Genomic DNA, 20045 nt, shown 5'->3' on the forward strand with positions numbered 1-20045 from the left:
GTTTGTGCGACTAAAAACAAGTATCAAATTGCAACGTTCAAGAAACTTATGTGAAAATGATAATAAAACATCAATATGTACGAATTTACTAAATTTTTCCCCAAAAACCTATTTATCCATTGTAATATTAAATGTCTAATTTCAGAATAAAGGTCGTCTCTGTACTCTGATTTTAGGTTTTAAACGAATAAAAATAAACGTAAAATCTACGAAGGTCATTTTAGTATTATTTTAGGAACCCTTGGAGAATAAGTTACATCTTCACCAAATAAAATCGATTTTAGTTTTCCTAGCAAACACTCATCAAGTCGGGATAAGTGGCAAGTTTTCTATGCGGAAGTCGACAATGCTTCACTTCCATAGAAGACACGCGTGAAATGGTAGCATGCTACGGTGGGTGGTGGAGGCCTGTTTCCTTTTCCTTACCATTCCTTCTTTCCAGCCGTTAATCCTTTCCTCCTTCCTTTCTGGGTTAGTCTCTCACAGAACATTTGCAGAGGTAGTACTTTCATGGGCGGTGGTGATCGCTTACCATCAGGCGACCCACCAGCTCAGTTGCCCTCTTATGAGACAAAAAGAACTTTTCAATGAAAATACGAATGTTTGGACAAAAAAAAAAATTAAAAGATAAATTACTTTTATTTTTATTTTACACTAAATTATTTTTTTACATCCTAATCCAATTTACGCAGTTGCAGCCACAACTTCATCTTCATCATCACTGTCCTCTTGCACTTCTTTAGTTAAAGTGCGATCAACATGCACAAATGGATCGATCTTTAAATTTTCCGTAGATGGCGGGCTGGTAATTAAACACCTAGAAAACCATAAACAATGTTAAATTTTGTGTCTTTACAAGAAACGTTTTTCCTGCTTTTTGAAAACAATATAATAACCATAATTGTTCAATACCTTAATAATATCTAACAAGCAAAACATATAATTATATAATAATTATACCTTGCCTTGAAATATTAAATACAAATGGAACTAAGAACATAATAAACTTCCACTTGCGACTTTGTGGCGGGTCATTATTTACTGTTTAAATTACTGCCACTTTAAGCTGAACCTCCTCATAAAACTGTTTTCCTTAATTTAACACTATAAAGTTTTTATATTATGAAAAGCAGTATAGTTCTGGGTAACACTATATAACATTAGTTGTATTTGAAAAATCCTTAATATCTTACGCCATATCATAAAAATCATTTATTTATTTATTTCGTTTTTATTTTCTTTTACCTAGTGATGAACAGTCCATCTCTCTTAGGTCTGGAAGACTGTATGTCTTTCAGTAGTACATCAATATTCTCGGCAACGCATTTTGGATCCATATTCAACTGAAAAAGAACACAACCTTTATTTATAAGGAAACTAGCTTTTGCCCGCGGCTTAGCACGCGTTAATTCAGAGAAGTTTAATATATGTTATTATACATATAAACCTTCGTCTTGAATTACTCTATCTATCAAAAAAAACCCCATACAAATCCGTTGCGTAATTTTAAAGATTTAAGCATACATAGGGACATAGGCACAGAGGAAGCGACTTTGTTTTATACTAAGTAGTGGTGATGACCTGATCATTTTCTATTTCAACAATTCTTTTTAACAACAAATGTTACATTGATAACAAATGTTTGAATCTCACGTATTGTAAAAATGATTTAGCTTTATTGGTCACTGTAGGTCTTAGTTCTGTCTCAATAATTTTTGAACTTATAAATCTTACATAACAATTCTTAAACTTATTTTAATATTGTTTTGTTGCTCTAAATATAATTTTTTTTTATTATGTGATAATACTAATTATTACAAAATATTGGAAGGTGGAGCTAGGTTAATATAGGTTTTCTAACAACAGCTGTTTTTGGCAATATTCCACGAATACCATACCAATGAGTTTAACTATTATAAAAATACTTATTACTTAACACAGATAATAATAAAAAGTCCTCACCCTTCCTACTAGAACCTCTACAGACCCAAAGTTCTGTTGTACCTCATCTTTTACAACCCTATACTGTATGCCGGCAGCAAACTTCTTCACCAATTCAGCAATATTTGCATCTAATGTACCAGACTTGACGTTAGGAAAGCGCCTCTTCATCAGACCTCTGATGGGCACCAGTTCAGTGATGATGTTAGGGTGTGCAATTACATAGTCATAGTCACCTAGTTTAACTGTTCCTTCCTGGGGAGAGCAAGATAAAATATATTTTATTTACCATATTTGTATCCCTCTTTTATCTTTAGTTTACTTTTATGTTACTTGATGATCAATTTGACTAAAGATCAGAATAATTTTTGCGATTGTATACATTTTTCAGCATTACGATTTCGACAAAGTAATCAATATATCTTAAAGTATATCATATATTCATATTTTTTTTTTATAATGTAGTGAATCATGAACATTATGGCATCAGATAACATGCTTTTACATCTTGTAGCCCCCCTTCAGTGTAAACATTATTTACATGCTGATTATGAGTTGATTCAGTATTATATTAATACATAACTTTGTTCAACATAATTATGACCTTATAAGCATACACTAAATGTAACATTTTTTTAAATAATTATTTCTTTTACATATCACCAACAATAATGATTCTACTCACTTGAATCTTCTTTATAAGTTCTGTACTACCAACAGTGGTAGCCCCAGCATCTGTCACTTGTTTGATCAACTCTGCCCCCTTACAAAATGCTAAAATCGACCGCTCTTCTTCACGGGGAAAATTATGGGGTAAAAGGGTTAATTTTGAGAAATTATCGAGGAAGCGAGTCTGAAATAATGATAAAAAAAGCAACTTAATATGTATTGAATGTACTAAATGATATAACAACAAAATATATATTATATACCATAATATATACATTGTTCTATATATATATATATAGGGTGTCTGCTTAAATGCTCCTTCACATATTATAGTGATTCATTATAGTTCTTTTCTAAATTAACTAAAGAATAATTCATCAATGTAAGTATTGTAAAATGAGAGGAAGTATTTTTGAATATCTAGTTTAATTTTTAACCATTTTTCTTTAACAGAAATACAATTATATTGTGTTTTAAATTGCATCATAGTTAATACTTATTCATATAATTAAAAAAAAAAAAAACAATTTAGCATTCAAGTATTACTCTACTAATGTACTTATTCAATTACCTTTTTAATACCCTCCATATTAATCTCTACCTTCGCATAAACATAAGCTTCTGGATCGTTATACATAGTGGGGTGGTGGGTTTCCTGGTGGGCTTTCACAGCCTCCTCTGCTGTGTAGACTGGCCAGCGATAGTAGCGCATGGGATACACATCATCTACGGGCACATGTTTGAAGGAATCGTCTAGATGCTTGTTGACTTGGCTTTTTGTCACTCTACAATGAAAGGTATTTTTTAATGGACTGTTTAGAATAAATGTTTATAAATTTAAATGTTATAAAAGGGCTAGCTTTCAGCCTGCAGCTTAGCCGGTGTAGTCAAAAGAGAAGGCAATTTTCGGTATATAAAAATGTCCACTTCATATGAGAGATTTATTTCAAAATTTAAATTGAAATATTAGACTAGATATAGAAAAAAAAAGGTTTTCTAAATGCCATAGAGAGTTTTGCCTCTACAATTATAGCATTCTATGTAAGCAGGTTGCAAGATCAGTTTTAATGTAATATAGTCTGCTTCATGAAGGTAAACAAAAAATTTCAGTTTTTCCGGAATTTTCATGATAAACAGGAGCTATTCCAATAGCTTCCAGTAATTGGGATACTACACTAAAGATTTGATACTTTTTTATGGTGTTTTTAGATTGAAGTAGAATAAAAGATTTTTTCTTTACATATAAAAAATTATACTTTGTTTTAAAAAAAATATTAAAAATGACCCATCTTACTTGTCTTTTCCTCTCTGGTTGTGAGGAATAAAACCAACTTTCGTGATTTCAACTTTAACTTTCTTTGCACGGGCCTTCGCCCTTGTACCTTTACGTGCCGCATAATAGACTATTCCGGTGTGAACCGAACGCTATAAAGAAAAAAAATAATTGAATACTTATAAAACAGTTTCTATAAGTAAAACAGAATTACTTTTTTGTATTTATAATACTTACTGTTGTTGTAACATTAGATTTGTACAATGATAAGCTGTTAAATAGGGATCCTGAAAAGTAAATTTAACTAAAAATTGGTTGTAAATAAATGAAATAACATTTTACCCCAACACTGATATAAATAGTTAATTAAACATTTAGCAACTGTGCTGAAAACTTACGGAATAATGTCCCTGACATATTTGTGTTGTCGTTTACTTGTAATGTATATTATAAATTATTTTAATTTATTAAGACTTACAATATTCAATATTAGTATAATTTTAATTGAGGTTAACCATAGATTTTATATTTGACATCTCATATTCTATAAATATTGACATAGATGTAGTGTATACAATGGAGGGTAGGAGACTTAGGAGAGTTGAGCTGTAAGCTGTAAATAACAGTTCAAAAACCTTCCACCTTCCGATGCAGGTGTAGACACAAGGTATGGTGCGAATGTAGCAATAAGTATTTGTACATTAAATGTTGGAAAAAACTGAATTTAAAAATAAATTCAACTTTAACATTCTAACTATATTTGTACGTATTCCAAATATTTGTATTACTTCGCAAGTTGCAATGGATTGACTATTTAAATAACTATCATTATTCATTACCTATATCACAGATAAAATAATACTATACTAGTATATTTCTATTCTATATATTACAAAAAGACTCGTTTTAAACATGACCGTTATTTTTTAGAAAAAAAAACATTGTTGTCATTGTCAATAATAAAAATCAAATCAACTATCAACATCCTCAAACAATTGTGGCCGTTGTGAATGTTTTATACTATTTTAAAATCATGAATTAAATTAGAATCAAATGTGCAAAACTGTGGTTTACCAGTTTTTTATACAAATAAAATAACTCAAAGAAAATGGAAAAGTTTAATAGTACAATTCTGTTTATATCCCTTTGTGCATTATTGTGGGGTGTGGCCGGTCAATATGAGTGGCAAATACGCGATAGTTTTGACGAAGTTCGAGGTAAAATGGATAAAGTTAAACCAGACAATTGTTACATTACACATCTAGATGACCTTTTCTTGCCTGATGATTCCGTATCTCACCATCCCGATGTAAAAGAAATAAACATAAACCCCGTATTTCCAAATCGCACGGCTATGTTGCATTTACACAACATGGTGATGAATCGTGCGTTCTTCTGGAGTTACATCCTCCAGTCAAGGTTTATACGCCCAGCGATTAACGATACTTACGATCCAGGCATGATGTACTATTTCCTTTCGTCAGCTGCAGATGTATCTGCGAATCCATACATAAACGCTAGTGCGATATATTTCTCGCCCAACATGTCATATACATCGTCATACAGGGGATTCTTCAACAAAACAATGCCCAGATTTGCGCCAAGAGCATTCAGAGCTGACGATTTCAATGATCCTGTACATTTGCAGAAGATATCAACACTGAACACTTTCTATGTTGAGGATTTAGGTGCATTCGATCCTGATAGCTTATCCAAGGATTACACGTCCGATTTCTATCGTATAAATGAGTGGTATCAGAAATGGTTGCCTGACAGGGTTGATAAAAGACATGATACAAAGACAACTTACCAAGTCGAGATTAGATATGCGAATAATACGAATGAGACATTCACATTTCATGGTCCACCTGGTAATGATGAAGTGCCTGGACCAGTGAACTGGACGAGACCTTATTTTGATTGTGGACGGTTGAACAAGTGGCTAGTGGCTGCAGTGTCTCCTGTAGCTGACATTTATCCCCGACATACACAGTTTAGACATATTGAGTATCCAACGTAAGTATATGATACATAATATTTATTTAAAATAGACACTTAAATGTATTGTGTTATAATATAATATTATTCAAATGGAGAATGAACAACAGCTTCTAAAGAAAACCCTTAAATGCAAAGCAAAAAATTAGAAAATGTGAATAACACGGAGTAATGTCTTATTTATGTGTAAAACTATTGGACCCTGAGGAATATAATTGGTAAATTATCCTATAAGAAAATCATTTTCTTTTTTATAAAACATCTGTATTTTGAGCACAAACTATATAATCAGTGCATATAGAAGAGATTTCACAATTAATTGATTTCTTCATCCTCATCCACAGATATACAGCAGCAGTTGTGATGGAGATGGATTATGATAGGATAGATATAAATCAATGTCCGCCGAGCCAGGGGAATGATAAACCGAACAGATTTGCGTCTACAGCAAGGTGTAAGGAGGAGACTACAGAGGTATGATATGTTACCAACTCAGTTTGTTACTGTTAGAAGTACTGTAATTGTTAGTTCTTATTGGAAAACTAATATTTATCTTCAACATTATCTCTAATATTAATATAAGTGAAAACTAAGAAGTGTGTTCAACAGCTTTTTTCAAACGAACACAGATTGTAAAAAAATATTAAATTTAATAAATAAAAATTACATATATGGTGTTTATTTTTAAACCAGCAATCAGTTAGATAAGTTGTAGCTAAGTATGGTGTAATAAAAATATGTTTTTTAATTTTTTAGTGTGAACCACTCCACGGTTGGGGATTCCGCCGCGGCGGCTACCAGTGTCGCTGTCGACCTGGCTACCGTCTACCCAGCATCATCAGAAGACCATACCTTGGAGAGATTGTTGAAAGGGCAACCTCCGATCAGTACTATAACAACTTTGATTGCATGCCTATAGGATGTAAGTTACCAGCAATGTCTGTATACTTATGTATTTTTCTTAGCTAATATTAATGTCTATTTTATGTTAAAATAAGTAGGAACTTGTGAACAGATCTTATTAAAACTTGAGCTTAGAAAAAATGCAAATTTTGTGGAATGCATATCTGCATCTTTATCTTTATTCTTTATGTTAGTTTTTCTTGGGCTTGGCCTTAGCAAACTAATCCAGGATGTTCTATTAGATGGTGTAGAGTCTACACTGAAGACAGTTGAGTGTAGTATTGTGTGGAAATAGTTCATCTTTTATTCCCAAAGACCGAAAACACGCACAGTAAATGAGAAGGCTCTAAAATGTAATGAAAAGGCTCTAGATGCCTCAGTGCAATCAATAATAGTATGACGCATTCTGAACGTTAATTTAAGTAGATTTACCATGCTGGACCTTCACCTTTGTACGAATACGCAAATCCACAAGTGTAGAGTGACATTTGCAATGTAAGAAACATTGAAAATGTCCATATGAGGGCAGACTTTCATACACTGTACTAATGTTTTGCATCAATGCAATGTTAAAAGCAAGTGTTAGAAATAAGGATAAGCAATATGAGGAATACATTGCATTTGGAGAGAAGCCAAAATAATAATGCATATGAGAATATGGAAAGCAGTGGTGGCTCAGTGGTGAGGACCTCTGACTTCAAAGTCGATAAGTCAGGGTTCGAGACCGGGCGAGCGTGCAGGAAATAATTTGATTTTCAATTTATCTGCACATGCGGATAACATCACCACTTTTCGAAACGGTGAAGCAAAACATCGTGAGGAAACCGGCATGTCCAAGAATCAAAAAGTTCGACGACATGTGACATCTGCCAATCCGCACTTGGCCAGCGTGGTGGATTATGGCCCAAACCCTCATAGGTGGCCTTAGTCCCAGCAGCAGGGAACATATATTCCTTATTTTCTAATATTTTTTCAAGGGATCCAACGACTACCCGTCCAATGGGAGAAGGCGCACCCGTTCATCAGAGCGATATACGCAGACAGATACTATGAATATGTGAACGCTACGAGCGGGCCGGCTGCGCTACACACGGAGAGAGTTAACGTATACGAAGTGCTGAATTTCATTCGAGGTGTACAACCGCACAATTGTTCATTGTAAGTTTAATACGGCCTGTCCTGGCTTCGCCCTTGGTATGTCATTTCTCTCCATTAAAACCTTCTTATGGAGAGTAGTGACATACCACCTTATAAAGGAAGGCTTGATGAAAAAACGCGCGTTTTAAATCCGCAAAAAATTATTTCCAAGTATATAATACGCGTACAATATTAAACACATTATTTTGATCACTTCAAGTTTTATTTTCTTAATATAAGTATGCTATGGATATTTTCCAAGTCTTATTCTGCCTCTGTTCATAATTTGGTCAAAATCGATATCCATTATATTTTTTAATATACTACTGGTCAATATATAATTTACTTGCTGCACGCCCGGCACCGCTTGCTTTACGTTAAAAGACTACTTTTAACCTAATTATAATAATATAATCTTATTATATCTATCCCATGTTCTAAGTTTGATCAAACTGCACTTGGTGTGCAAATTTGATTAAAACCGGTTGAGTAGTTGGGTCATCGGTCAAATTTTGTATTTGCAGATATAATCCGTCGGACTTATTCCTGAATGGCGACATTGCGTTCGGCGCCGAGGAGCAGTTCGAGAACCAAGCCAAAATGGCCGTCCGTCTTGCTAACTTTATCAGCGCTTTCTTGCAGGTGATATATTGTTATTGCTGTGGAAGTTCTGTTGTAACAGTCATAACTGGGCCTTTGAAGAATTTGGACATATTATAACATACCATTCTTTTTTAATTTTTAAGTATTTAACGATTGAGTTTTAGTTGTCTTTTATTCAACATTATCATTCAAAAGGTTCTATCACTACATAGCATAAAACAAAGTCGCTTTTCGCCATCTGTGGTATGTTTTTTAAATAAATCCATTTCGTTTTCTTCACCCTTGCCAGTCCATTCCTGCTTATCAGGCGTCGATCCTTATCCCTTTCCCCCTAAATGTCGGCAGCGCATACCCTCTGCCTCTGCGAATGTTCATGGCGGTGATGATCGCTTATCATCAAACAAACCACCAGCTCAGGTTCCTTCACTTCACTTCACTACATAGTAGAAAATGAAGTCGCTATGTATGCTTAAATCTTTAAAACTATGCAACAGATTTTGATGGGTTTTTTTTAGTAGATAGAGTGATTCAAGGGGAAGGTTTATAGATATAATAACATATCTGAATTAGTGTGTGCAAAGCAGCGGGCAAAAGCTAGTATGGCATAAACAAATGTCCAAATACATTCTTCTCTATTCTTCGTCAATTCTATAGCAAATACTAGGATTTCTTATATAACAATGCTACTTTGTCCAGGTGTCGGATCCAAAAGAGGTGTTCAGTGGTACCCGGGTGGCTGACAAGCCCCTAACGGAGGATCAGATGATCGGTGAGACACTCGCTATTGTGCTCGGAGACTCAAAGATATGGTCGGCTGGTGAGTATTGATCTATATTTAACCGACTTTAAAAAAGGTCTAATCATATCTTTTTAATTTTAGACTATAATGAGTCGATCAAAATTGACAAAAATCATCTCCGCCATTCCCGTGTTTTAGCGAGACGAAAGAACAGTAATTAATATTTATATATGTATATATAGATCTTGATGGATCGCCATAATTATATAATTTTCTGCATATGAGCAAGTGACACAATTAAGTTGAATCTGTCATCGAAGCAGTTTTGTTTCAAATATATTAATTATTTATAAAGTCTCCAAATAATTTTAGTAAAAACTATGCTGATATACATTTTGAGTTCTTTTCTCCACATAAACATTAGTGTGTTGCTTGTTTTTCAAATATCAATAAATATATATTACAATAATTACTATATATAATTTATGATTTGATATTGAACAGGCACATACTGGGATCGCAATAAGTTCACGAATCGCACCATGTTCGCGCCGTTCGCGTACAAGACGGAGCTCAACACACGGAAGTACAAGGTTGAAGATCTTGCGAGATTGAATAAGACTGGTGAGAGGTATTTTAAGGATGGAGGCGGAGGCCCGTTTCCTTTTCCTCACCCGTTCCAGTCCATTCCTTCTTTCCAGTCGTTAATCCATTCCTTTTCCCTTATCCTAAAAAAGCGGGCAGCGCATTCGCAGAGGCCCAACCTTTGCGAATGTTCACGGGCGGTGGTGATCGCTTACCATCAGGCGAACCACCAGCTCAGTTGCCCGCTATGACATAAAAAAAAAATCATTAACGGCTACTAAAAATTTTAGTATCAGCTGGAGTGGTGGCTCAGCGGTTGGGGCCTCCGACTTAAATCGATAAGTCCGGGGTTCTATAGCGTTATATTAATAGTATTTTACATTTATTTCTATACTAGCTGCGCCCCGCAGTTTCACCCGCGTAAATCTGTATCCCGTAGGAATATCTGGACATAAAGTTGCCTTTGTGTTATTTTAGTTGTCCAGCTATCTACTTACTAAATTTCATTGCAATCGGTTCAGCAGTTTTCGCGTGGAAGAGTAACACATCCATCCTCACAAAGTTTCCCACATGCAATATTAGTAGAATAGGATTAGTAGAATTTACATAATAATATTCGTGCAGATTAGGGTTGGTTCTTCGAGTCTGATGTATCATGTATCATTGTGTGACGCATGTTATTTGCAGAGGAGATGTACACCAACAAGCCCTGGTACCAGTTCCTGAAGCAGCGCTGGTCGACCAACTTCGATAGTTTGGAGAAGTTCTTCCTCAAGATGAAGATACGGGACGATGAGATTGGACGGTACTTGAAACAATATGAGAGGTATGTTTATTAAGTTTATTCAAAGAATTTGCGTAAAAAGTTATATATAATCTCGTACTAGAAATTTTCTGGTATGAATGTAAATTTTTATTATGTACAACGAGAATTAACATATAGATTTTTCAAAAGAAAAGCACTGAACCAATTTGGATGAAATTTGGTACAGGTATAGTTTGAAAGGCAAGAAAGAAAATCATAGTGTATCTCAAAAACTGGAATGGTAACAATGCGAGTTTTTCTTTGATTACTCAGGTGAAGCCGAGGGCGAAAAGTTAGTGCTCTCTTAAAAAGGGTTTTTTCCGTTTAAGTTTCCCATCCATTGTTCGTTATTTCTTTATTGAATCAAGGATATGGAATCGTTTTCTATGCACTAAAAATCCATAAAAGTGAAAAAAAAAAACTACATATAATGTAAATAATTAAATTCTTCAATCACAGATATCCCACATTCTACCGCGCGGCTAACATAGCGCACGGCCACTGGACGCAGCCGTACTACGACTGCACGGGGCCGGTGAAGCAGTGGGTCGTCACGTACGCGGCGCCCTTCTTTGGCTGGGACAGCGTGAAGGTCAAGCTGGAGTTCAAGTGAGTGAATGGTGGCTTTATTTGGAATATCGTTTTGTTGGACGTGAATGGAGGCTTTATTTGGAATATGGTTTTGTTGGGCGTGAATGGGGACTTTATCAGATTTATCTTCTTCGTTGAGGATTATGGTGTAATAAAATAGTGATGATTTATTATTTAAAAGTTATTAAATTGCTTTTTCAGAGGGGTGGTCGCTGTTACGATGTCGCTAATGGCACTGGATATAAAGCAATGTCCGGATAAATACTACGTGCCCAACGCGTTCAAGGGCACTGACAAGTGTGACAGGACCTCATCTTATGTAAGTTGCTTTTTTACCGAATTTTGAAAAAGATCACAATTCTAGTGTATTCTATCTGTTTTAATATTTAATCTCATCTCAATCGGTTCTAGCACAAGGGTGTAAAAATTCAAGCAAAGATCACAGTGCATGTTAATCTATCTATATATTTATTATATTTCATTCAAACTTTATGTAGCTTTTAATTAATTCCTTTGACCTCGGCCTTCAATAAATCCAATATTTAGAACTAACTGTTTTATCTATGAAATTGACACGCACAAATTCACTATAACGTACGTTTCAGTGCGTGCCAATACAAGGTCGCGGGTTCGAGGCCGGCGGCTACAAGTGCGAGTGCCTCCAGGGCTACGAGTATCCGTTCGAGGACCAGATCACGTACTACGACGGCCAGATCGTGGAAGCCGAGTTCCAGAACATCATTCTGGACAAACAGACGCGTATAGACATGTTCAAATGTAGATTAGCCGGTGCAAGCGCTATACAGAACAGCTTTATTGTCATATTAACCGTTCTGGTACTGTTGGTTAAGTTGAGGTAAGAGTAGATATGCAATATTACGGATGGAACAAACCCGACTGTGTGGAGAGTTTTTAAAGGAGGAACGTTATTGTTAGGTCTCTTTAAAATACATTGTTTTGATACTCCATTCGTTGCTGAGAAAGAAAAAAAATTGACGTGTAATTTGGCGGGAAAAGTCCGCCATTTTGATACCCAGTGTGATTTCTTCGAGTTGTAATAAAACAATATTTCTTGTTAAAATCCATCAAGCATACAGACATTCGAAACGTGCAGTCGGGTAAAATGCATTAAATTGTGATTTTCGACATTTCAATTTGAAATGTAATTAAATAAAATGAAAATATTTTAGTGTAATCAAAAGTTTTTTTGTAATCTGCACAATGGTAAATTTACTATTGCAGTGTACAATATAAAAATTTTAATTCCTCGTCATTTTATAACTAAGTGAATTCATATAATACAAAGCAAACATTATTATATTATTACTTATTCAATAAATAAATACCTTTGCGCATATGTCGCGTAGAGATTTCATAATGCTATAACGTTAGCAGACTCCATTAAAAGTTTTATTGGATGAAATAATATAAATTGATTTTTTATGACAATGTATGTAATATGTTCAATTTAATTTTAATTAATCGTTTATAATGCGAGATTTTCGATTACATTTGAATATTCTATGAATATTAAAGTTTCATACACCCATCGGAGGCAATATGTACTTTTATATGATTGAGAACTAAGACAGGATTAATATTAAACTTAACATCATTCCGCCCACGATTTCGCTTGCTTTTCATGTCTAAATAATTGTACATATATAAATGTTGAATGCCTTAGATGTTTTGAATAATTAATAGCGAATGTATCTTTAACCAAACGAAATTTTATCAAATCAGCAATATGAAATTTCGCATGGTTTGGGGCCATAAAATTTGTAATAAATTACGATATAACTACTCATATGCCTCTATTGTATTGATTTTAATTAATTAGACTGAATATACCATAAACATTAAGAATCTCATACATGAATCTTACAATAATATATAAGGGATATATTTAATTGTATTATATTCTTATATACCTCGGAAATGTACAATGGTACCTTTTGTATCGAGATGTCTTTGAACAGTCTTTATTGTCTCTAGTATATTTTGCTATTTTCTATATGCATTTACAGTTATTTTTATTATGTTTTATATCAGCTATTAGTGAGTATTATAAATAGGTAATTAAGCATTTTTAAGTGAATAGACAACAAATTCGTATAAGTGTAATAAATGACGAAGAATCATCGGATTATTTCTTAAATTGTTTGTCAATGGTTAAAAATTATATCAATAATTTTGTTAATGTAATTTTATAGTTTGAATACGGTATTACTCACTCATATAAACCTAGCTTCTGATAAATATAATAAACTTGCGTCATACAGCAGTCGTCAAGAAATTTTTAACTAAACTTGTCTTTGCATGCGACATATCAACCAACTATATTGATATTTTTTTTAAACAGTAAATTTAGTTAGAAAAATCAACTATTTTCACATTAAAAACTACAAAAGATTTCAGGTTGCTATTATGCGAAGAAAGTAAGATATAACATTTAAGAAATACACCATTGTTACTTATCTAATTTTATAAATAGTGACTTAAAAATCGAAAAACTGTTTTTTTCAATGTTTTTTTATTATTTTTTGATTTTATTTGCCAATAAACATACTATGTTTGGTGATATTGATTCCGTCCATACTGTGCCTTTAATAAATATTTTACAAATTATTCGCTTTTTATTTTATCTTCCTGTAACATACACTTCATCTGACATTCTGAAAAATAGTATTATTATGTATAATAAGAATAAAATATTGCATCAAAGCCTTATGTGATTAAAAACTCACTCTAATTTGTGTTTGTGTGAATACATTTTATTAAGTAATTCGACGATGTAAGAAATATAAAATAATCATCATTTGGGAGTACATTAAACCTTTATTGATTGGATTTATTCGGAGCAATAGGTGTAGCAGTCTAAAATAATATAAAAAATACACATATCATGAACAATTGATTTTTGGGTTTAAAACTGCAGTATCCTGCATGTATCGATTAAAAATTATGTAATGCGTGACCAAATCAACTAGCATACTTGTACTTGGGATTATATTTTTACTTGGGATTCATATTATTAGTACGCTTACAACATTAGCAAGGGATTAAATCTCATACAATTGTTTGAAATACGTAATTTAGATGGAATTTAGATGCAACGTGATGGTCATAAAATAGAAAGGGATGTTTAATAGTAAGTATTTAGTACAAAGAACGTACGTTTGTTGAGCTATGACAATGCTACGGATGTAGACCAGCGCTCCAACTAGGCCTAAATATAGAGTTATGTAGATTAGCATGTAAAATATAACCAAAGTGCGGAAGAAGCCCATTATTGGGCTAAAACATATCCCTTATCATTTTTTTGACATTTTTACTTGCGGAAATAAAAAAATATTTGGGTATCTTTGGCGCGCTGCTTTATTGTTATTGATATTATTTATTAAATAAGCTTCTTGACAATGTCAAATAAGTCAAACCTCTTCGTACATATATACGTATCCTAGAGAAATATTATTTAAATTTACCGCGCCTTGTATTTGTGTTTAGAAATTTTAACAAAATGATTATTCTTTGTTGAACCAAGTTAATGTAGCTTTTGTTTACGAAAAAATTACCTACTATTTCATAGCAAATTACTTCAAAAAAGTTTTATTATTAAATAGATGATTTTATTCCTAAACGCGGACGCGACGTGCAATATCTCTTATCAGTGACATTTGTCATTAGAAGTGACGGTCGAAAAAATTTCATATCAGTGACGAGAAAGTAGACGTAACTTTGATAAAAAGTTAATTACAAATATTAATAAATACAGTTAAAAAACTTATTGACTTGAATAAGGTTGGTCACTCGTGCATTGTAGTTTTTCATGTTATTGTTTTCGATCTTTCTCTTATTCAGAGTTTTCTATTATAACCTTGACTTTTATGAAGAGATCGAGGACTTATAGAACACACATTACTTATTAATAATGACTTTAAATAAACTTGAAATTATGTAAACCATGTTTTTTTATTTATGAAGGGTTATCTAATTCACACAAACCTTAGTCTTAGATAAGAGATCGTGAACTAGTTTTATACGAAGTATATGTTTTATTTTAGTACTTATTCTGATTAATATTGTAATTTCAGCAAAAATGTCACTGGTAAAAAAATTATTGGATCAGCTGAAAAGCAAAGAATTTCGGGAATATTTAATGAGGTACGTATTAGCTAAATACTATATGTCTTTAAATAAAATATACAAAAATTTACCTACGTATCTTAATGGCTATATTGAAAAATTAAAATTATTCCAGTCTTTAAATATAAATATTTAAAGCTGGGTATATGGTCAAACTACAAAGCTAAGCCATAATAAGACTTACCTCTTAAAAGGAATTGTTATATTGCATTTAGAAATTAAAGACTTTTTAACGGGATTTATTCATTATATTACAGCAAGCGTGGTCACGGGGAGACCGTCTCCCAATATAACAAATAAATCGCGTTTAAAATCCATTAAAAAGTCTTTAATTTCCAAGTTATATTGCATGTCTCTTATGCACAATTTTGCAAAGTATTATGGACTATCAACTTCATTAGTGAAGTATATAGATATAAAACATATACATCATATTATAATAAACTAGTGGTTCCCATGACTTCACCCACGGTACATATTTATAGTCTACAGCTGTCAAGTATCACATAATATCTAATAGAGGATTTTTGAAGTTGTCCATAAGTTCCTGATACAAGCATGTTTAAATAAACTTCAGCTTTATATGATTAGTAAAGTAAATTGTACATTAAATATTTCAGCACACATTTCTGGGGTCCAGTTGCCAATTGGGGAATACCGATAGCTGCTATTGCAGACACTAGGAAGGACCCTAAATTCATCAGTGGCAAGATGACATTTGGTTTGTATCCAATAAATAAATAATCTTTTTTTTTAAGTTGCTTACTCATGTTTGAATTACTTCAACTATATTTAGTAGTTGTGGTGGTATTCAATTGAATTTCTTTGTAATTTTAAATTGTAATTGTTGTAGCAATTTGTATACTCAGTTAATCATTATTTTCTTAAATGAATCTCTTTATTTGTGACAACATTATATAGCCATGTTCATCAAAATGTATCAAAAACATTTTCATATCCATTCATTAAAATTATGAATGCGAAAATAGATTTAAATATGAAGACAATAAGTAAAAAAAAGTATTAATTACAGTTATATAATACACTTGCGGTTTGCCCCCGCTTCACCCTTGATATTTACTACATATTAGATAGATTATAGCACTGAGGGATAACATACCTATCCAACAGAGAAAGAATTTTTGAAATCAGTCCCATATTAATGTGTTTAAACAAACAAACTATTCAACTGGATAGCAGATAGGAAGTTATCTAAACAGATAAATTGTAGGTTGGTTAGTTTTAAAAGCATACTTCAAATCAACATATCAAAGCAATCAAACGTATTGAGATAAGAAATTTGTTACTGTGTTAGCAATGATATGAGATACCTAGCTTTGCGATTTAGTATTTTATGACATTAAATCCAAAGTCTTATTATCCATGTAATAAAATTTTATGATGAAGTGATAATATTATTATATACATGCAATATATATTATTATGGATAATGTAAGTATACCAATTCATAATGGTGTATAATATTATAATATAACTATATGTCGATAATATTTCCGGATTAGTTCTGATTCAAATTTATTTATTACTGAAATAAAGATAAAAGTTATCATTATATAAACTACTTGTCTTTCAAGCACTCTCATAATCACCTTGAGTATTTAGTATTTAAAATCAAGTTTATATTTATCTAATTCCTTATGAGTTTAAATTAAAGATAGTATAATTAGTAAGCTTCGAATGTTTATCTATTTTTTTTCATGGCTCTAATAAAGTGAAATTTCGTGTCCCCTGTCAAATCGAGAATTTTTATATTTTGTCCTCACTAGGAATCCAACCCAAGGCAACCCACGAGGGGCGAAGGTTATGGGTCAATTAAATACCAGCACTAATAATCTATACTGATAAAAGGAATCTTTTAATGTTTATTTGTTACGATTTAAGTGAAAAACTGCGCGATCAATTTAAAATGATCAATGCTATAAAACTAAAAATTAAATTTAACAAAGGCCGCATTCCATCGATACAATATTGTAATCATTGAAATAATGTTTCGTATTGGTTGTGATGGTTCTTAATCATCTCAATAGATGGCGTGGGGTGCCCCTTAGGCACATGAAACCGAAAGAGTAGAAGAAATTCGATTACTGTGGCAGGATCACGGGTGGCCGAGAGGCTAGGCGTTGCTACGGTTAGGCAAGAAACGCAGGTTCGAATCCTGCCTCGTGATCAAATTTTTTATATTCTTTCAAAATTTCTCATTTATAAAGCATTTCAATGCTATAAAACTAAAAATTAAATTTGTCTGACAATTTGAAGACGTATTAGTTTTTTGTAAAAACATATTATTATATCCTGGGTCAAACCGGGAGAACCTGTTAGTCACTTATACGCCACATTAATTATTTAGAAATTAAGGATTTTAAACGTGATTTATTCATACCATATAACCTTTTGTCTCCCCGTGACCAAACTCGCTGTCAAGTATTCGGAACGTCGGGTTAAATAGTATAATGTATAAATCGCATTTAAAATCCATTTCTTTAAGGGAACGTCTTTAATTTCAAAATGTATAATACTCGCATAATATCAAACACAAGAAAATACTTATTAAAGACTTACTATTCCAGCGCTCACACTCTACTCGTTAATGTTCATGAGGTTCGCGTGGAAGGTCCAGCCAAGGAATCTCCTTCTCTTCGCGTGTCACTTCACCAACGAATGCGCTCAGCTCACACAGGGTGCCCGGTTCATCAACTATCACTATATACAGGGTCCCAATGCGAACGAAAACTAAGTTTAATTCTAAAAACTTCATTGACATATAATAAACAATTGTACTCACAGTTGCGATCAAAAATTGTCCGATACGCGTTTATTAGGCAGTTATCAAATGAGCGAATGCAATAGACTTTGAAGTTTGAACCTTAGTGACACAGTATAAGATGTTAATTTAAATTGTATTGAACAACGATGCTTGGACATTTTTGACGATCTTTGAAATGGCAATTGTGAGTCAAGCTGTTGTTTATACTATGCAATATCATACGTAGATGAATTTAGTTGAATATTAATTTCGGCCGCAACGAACGGGTTGAGAGAACTGTTATTGTGAGGTAATTTTTCATGTATTTTTGATGCTATGGAATATACGTGATATGTTTGGATTTTTTCATATCGTGTAAAATAAATTGATTACGTTATATTGACTTCAGATTCTGTCGAGATAGATGGAAGTTAAATACATATAATTGTATGCGGGTTTTTCTTTTTTCAATAATTGTTGTCAAGAGGCAGGAAATGTATTTTCTGTAAAGTTTGACGATCAGTTTGTATTTTGTTGGTAAAAGTGGTTGTCTTTAAATGCATATCGGATACTTAGTATCTACTGCGTATATCTGAGGTAAACGTTATGTTTTATTTTAGAATGTCAAAGCATGTTAAAAAAAACGTGTGTATATTCGCAACTAACCTTTTGGCGGGAACTTAGGTTAAGAGCTGTCAAAATAATGTAGCGCGTTCTGTAATCTATGCTCGAGTAAACGAAGTGAATTGTGCCAATAATTGCCTATTTAAATACCTGTTATTTCTTTAGCCGAATTATTTTTTCCATGTTATAACTGTAATTAGACATCTATAATTATAATTGTTTTTAAAAGATTATTTTTTAAGTGCACTTATTATTATAAGTAATAACCGAGTGGAAACTTTAATCGTATGGCGTATTTTATTTTATCTGTATTCCAACACTATAGAAATTTGGTGTTGTCTATGTTTTTATTACCGGGAGAGAGAAGGATGGAAATATACGTAAAAAAATAGAGCTCAAAGTAGCGGGGAACAGTAATAATATCATAAATAACGTATCAATATTTATTACGGCACTTTAAAATAAATTAAAGTCTTGAACGGCGTTAAAAATGCCGTCCGTTGTAGTCATTTCTACCGAAGTTTGATACTTTAACTCCAAAATAGTGTACAAATTAAGTTAAAAAGTACTGTGATTCGTACGTACCTACCATATAAGTAATTTACAATGACTGCTTTATAGTTATTACGAAGAGCCTTAAGTAAACAATTTTATCATTGAGATATGCACCTTAAAGGTTTTAAATAAGATTTATTTACCAGTTTTGTGAATCGTTGTGGCCGAAATGCAAGTGCTGTTATGTACAAAGTTATATTTTTCGAAAATTTATAGTGATTAATTATACTCTATTGTTGATCTGTTATGTATCATATTTTTGTGTTCATTTTATTTATATATACCTAGTGTTCATGTAAAATAAATAATAGATGGAATTTTAGCTTTTTATTTTCTGTATTGAATGACTCTTTCTCCTTCGTATTTTCTCGTAATTCTCCCTTACAAACTTTCGCATTTATAATATTAGTAGGATTTAGACAAGTCTCTTTTTTCCAAACTACCGATAGTCAATAGTTGAGTTTTTATTAACTTGCCTGAGTCGCTGCGTCGTCGATATGTCAGTTAAATTAATGTATTTCTAAGTAACGCCCCCCGAAATATAACGTCGACACCAGCATTAAACCGTAAAAAACGATACATCGCAGTTTATTGAAAATACACAAGTAAACTTCGCAAAAATAAATAAAACTTAACGCATATTCTTTATAACAATATAAACTTTTCCACACAAATAGCAGAAAACTTCACAGCATTCTACAAAACTGGTTAA

General features: G+C 32.6%; 3 protein-coding genes across 3 annotated transcripts; 2 read left to right on the top strand and 1 right to left on the bottom strand.

Annotated features, from left to right (window-relative positions):
- Positions 1–628: 628 nt before the first annotated feature.
- Positions 629–4420, bottom strand: LOC119836880. Its single transcript, XM_038362325.1, has 8 exons — positions 4282–4420; positions 4121–4170; positions 3905–4035; positions 3182–3395; positions 2627–2794; positions 1963–2196; positions 1246–1343; positions 629–817 (listed from the first exon to the last, which is right to left on the bottom strand). Exons 1-8 carry the CDS (start codon positions 4298–4300, stop codon positions 685–687), a joined length of 1047 nt encoding a protein of 348 aa, XP_038218253.1. The 5' UTR covers positions 4301–4420; the 3' UTR covers positions 629–684.
- Positions 4421–4850: 430 nt separating this feature from the next.
- LOC119836962 lies at positions 4851–13872 on the top strand. The gene is made up of 11 exons (XM_038362440.1): positions 4851–5899; positions 6226–6355; positions 6638–6803; positions 7762–7942; positions 8446–8563; positions 9221–9341; positions 9768–9887; positions 10536–10674; positions 11113–11262; positions 11446–11563; positions 11850–13872. The coding sequence occupies exons 1-11, from the start codon at positions 4992–4994 to the stop codon at positions 12102–12104; spliced, it is 2406 nt and encodes an 801-aa protein (XP_038218368.1). The 5' UTR covers positions 4851–4991; the 3' UTR covers positions 12105–13872.
- Positions 13873–14920: 1048 nt separating this feature from the next.
- Positions 14921–19647, top strand: LOC119838599 (mitochondrial pyruvate carrier 1). The gene is made up of 4 exons (XM_038364593.1): positions 14921–15045; positions 15339–15408; positions 16011–16111; positions 17979–19647. Exons 2-4 carry the CDS (start codon positions 15344–15346, stop codon positions 18143–18145), a joined length of 333 nt encoding a protein of 110 aa, XP_038220521.1. The 5' UTR covers positions 14921–15045; positions 15339–15343; the 3' UTR covers positions 18146–19647.
- Positions 19648–20045: the final 398 nt, after the last annotated feature.

The sequence above is a fragment of the Zerene cesonia genome, chromosome 3 (assembly GCF_012273895.1).
Source record: "Zerene cesonia ecotype Mississippi chromosome 3, Zerene_cesonia_1.1, whole genome shotgun sequence".
Lineage (NCBI taxonomy): Eukaryota > Metazoa > Arthropoda > Insecta > Lepidoptera > Pieridae > Zerene > Zerene cesonia.

What these genes read in the sequence shown, in the direction of transcription:
- LOC119836880 (XM_038362325.1), bottom strand. An exon ending in ATATGGAGGGTATTAAAAAG is followed by an intron (nt 2,795 to 3,181) that starts GTAATTGAATAA and finishes TCATTATTTCAG; the next exon opens with ACTCGCTTCCTCGATAATTT. An exon ending in TAGAGGTTCTAGTAGGAAGG is followed by an intron (nt 1,344 to 1,962) that starts GTGAGGACTTTT and finishes GTTCTTTTTCAG; the next exon opens with TTGAATATGGATCCAAAATG.
- LOC119836962 (XM_038362440.1), top strand. Translation starts at nt 4,992, where the DNA reads ATGGAAAAGTTTAATAGTACAATTCTGTTTATATCCCTTTGTGCATTA. An exon ending in TGATTGCATGCCTATAGGAT is followed by an intron (nt 6,804 to 7,761) that starts GTAAGTTACCAG and finishes TATTTTTTCAAG; the next exon opens with GGATCCAACGACTACCCGTC. An exon ending in TTATCAGCGCTTTCTTGCAG is followed by an intron (nt 8,564 to 9,220) that starts GTGATATATTGT and finishes TACTTTGTCCAG; the next exon opens with GTGTCGGATCCAAAAGAGGT.
- LOC119838599 (XM_038364593.1), top strand. Translation starts at nt 15,344, where the DNA reads ATGTCACTGGTAAAAAAATTATTGGATCAGCTGAAAAGCAAAGAATTT. An exon ending in TTTCGGGAATATTTAATGAG is followed by an intron (nt 15,409 to 16,010) that starts GTACGTATTAGC and finishes TAAATATTTCAG; the next exon opens with CACACATTTCTGGGGTCCAG. An exon ending in CAGTGGCAAGATGACATTTG is followed by an intron (nt 16,112 to 17,978) that starts GTTTGTATCCAA and finishes TTACTATTCCAG; the next exon opens with CGCTCACACTCTACTCGTTA.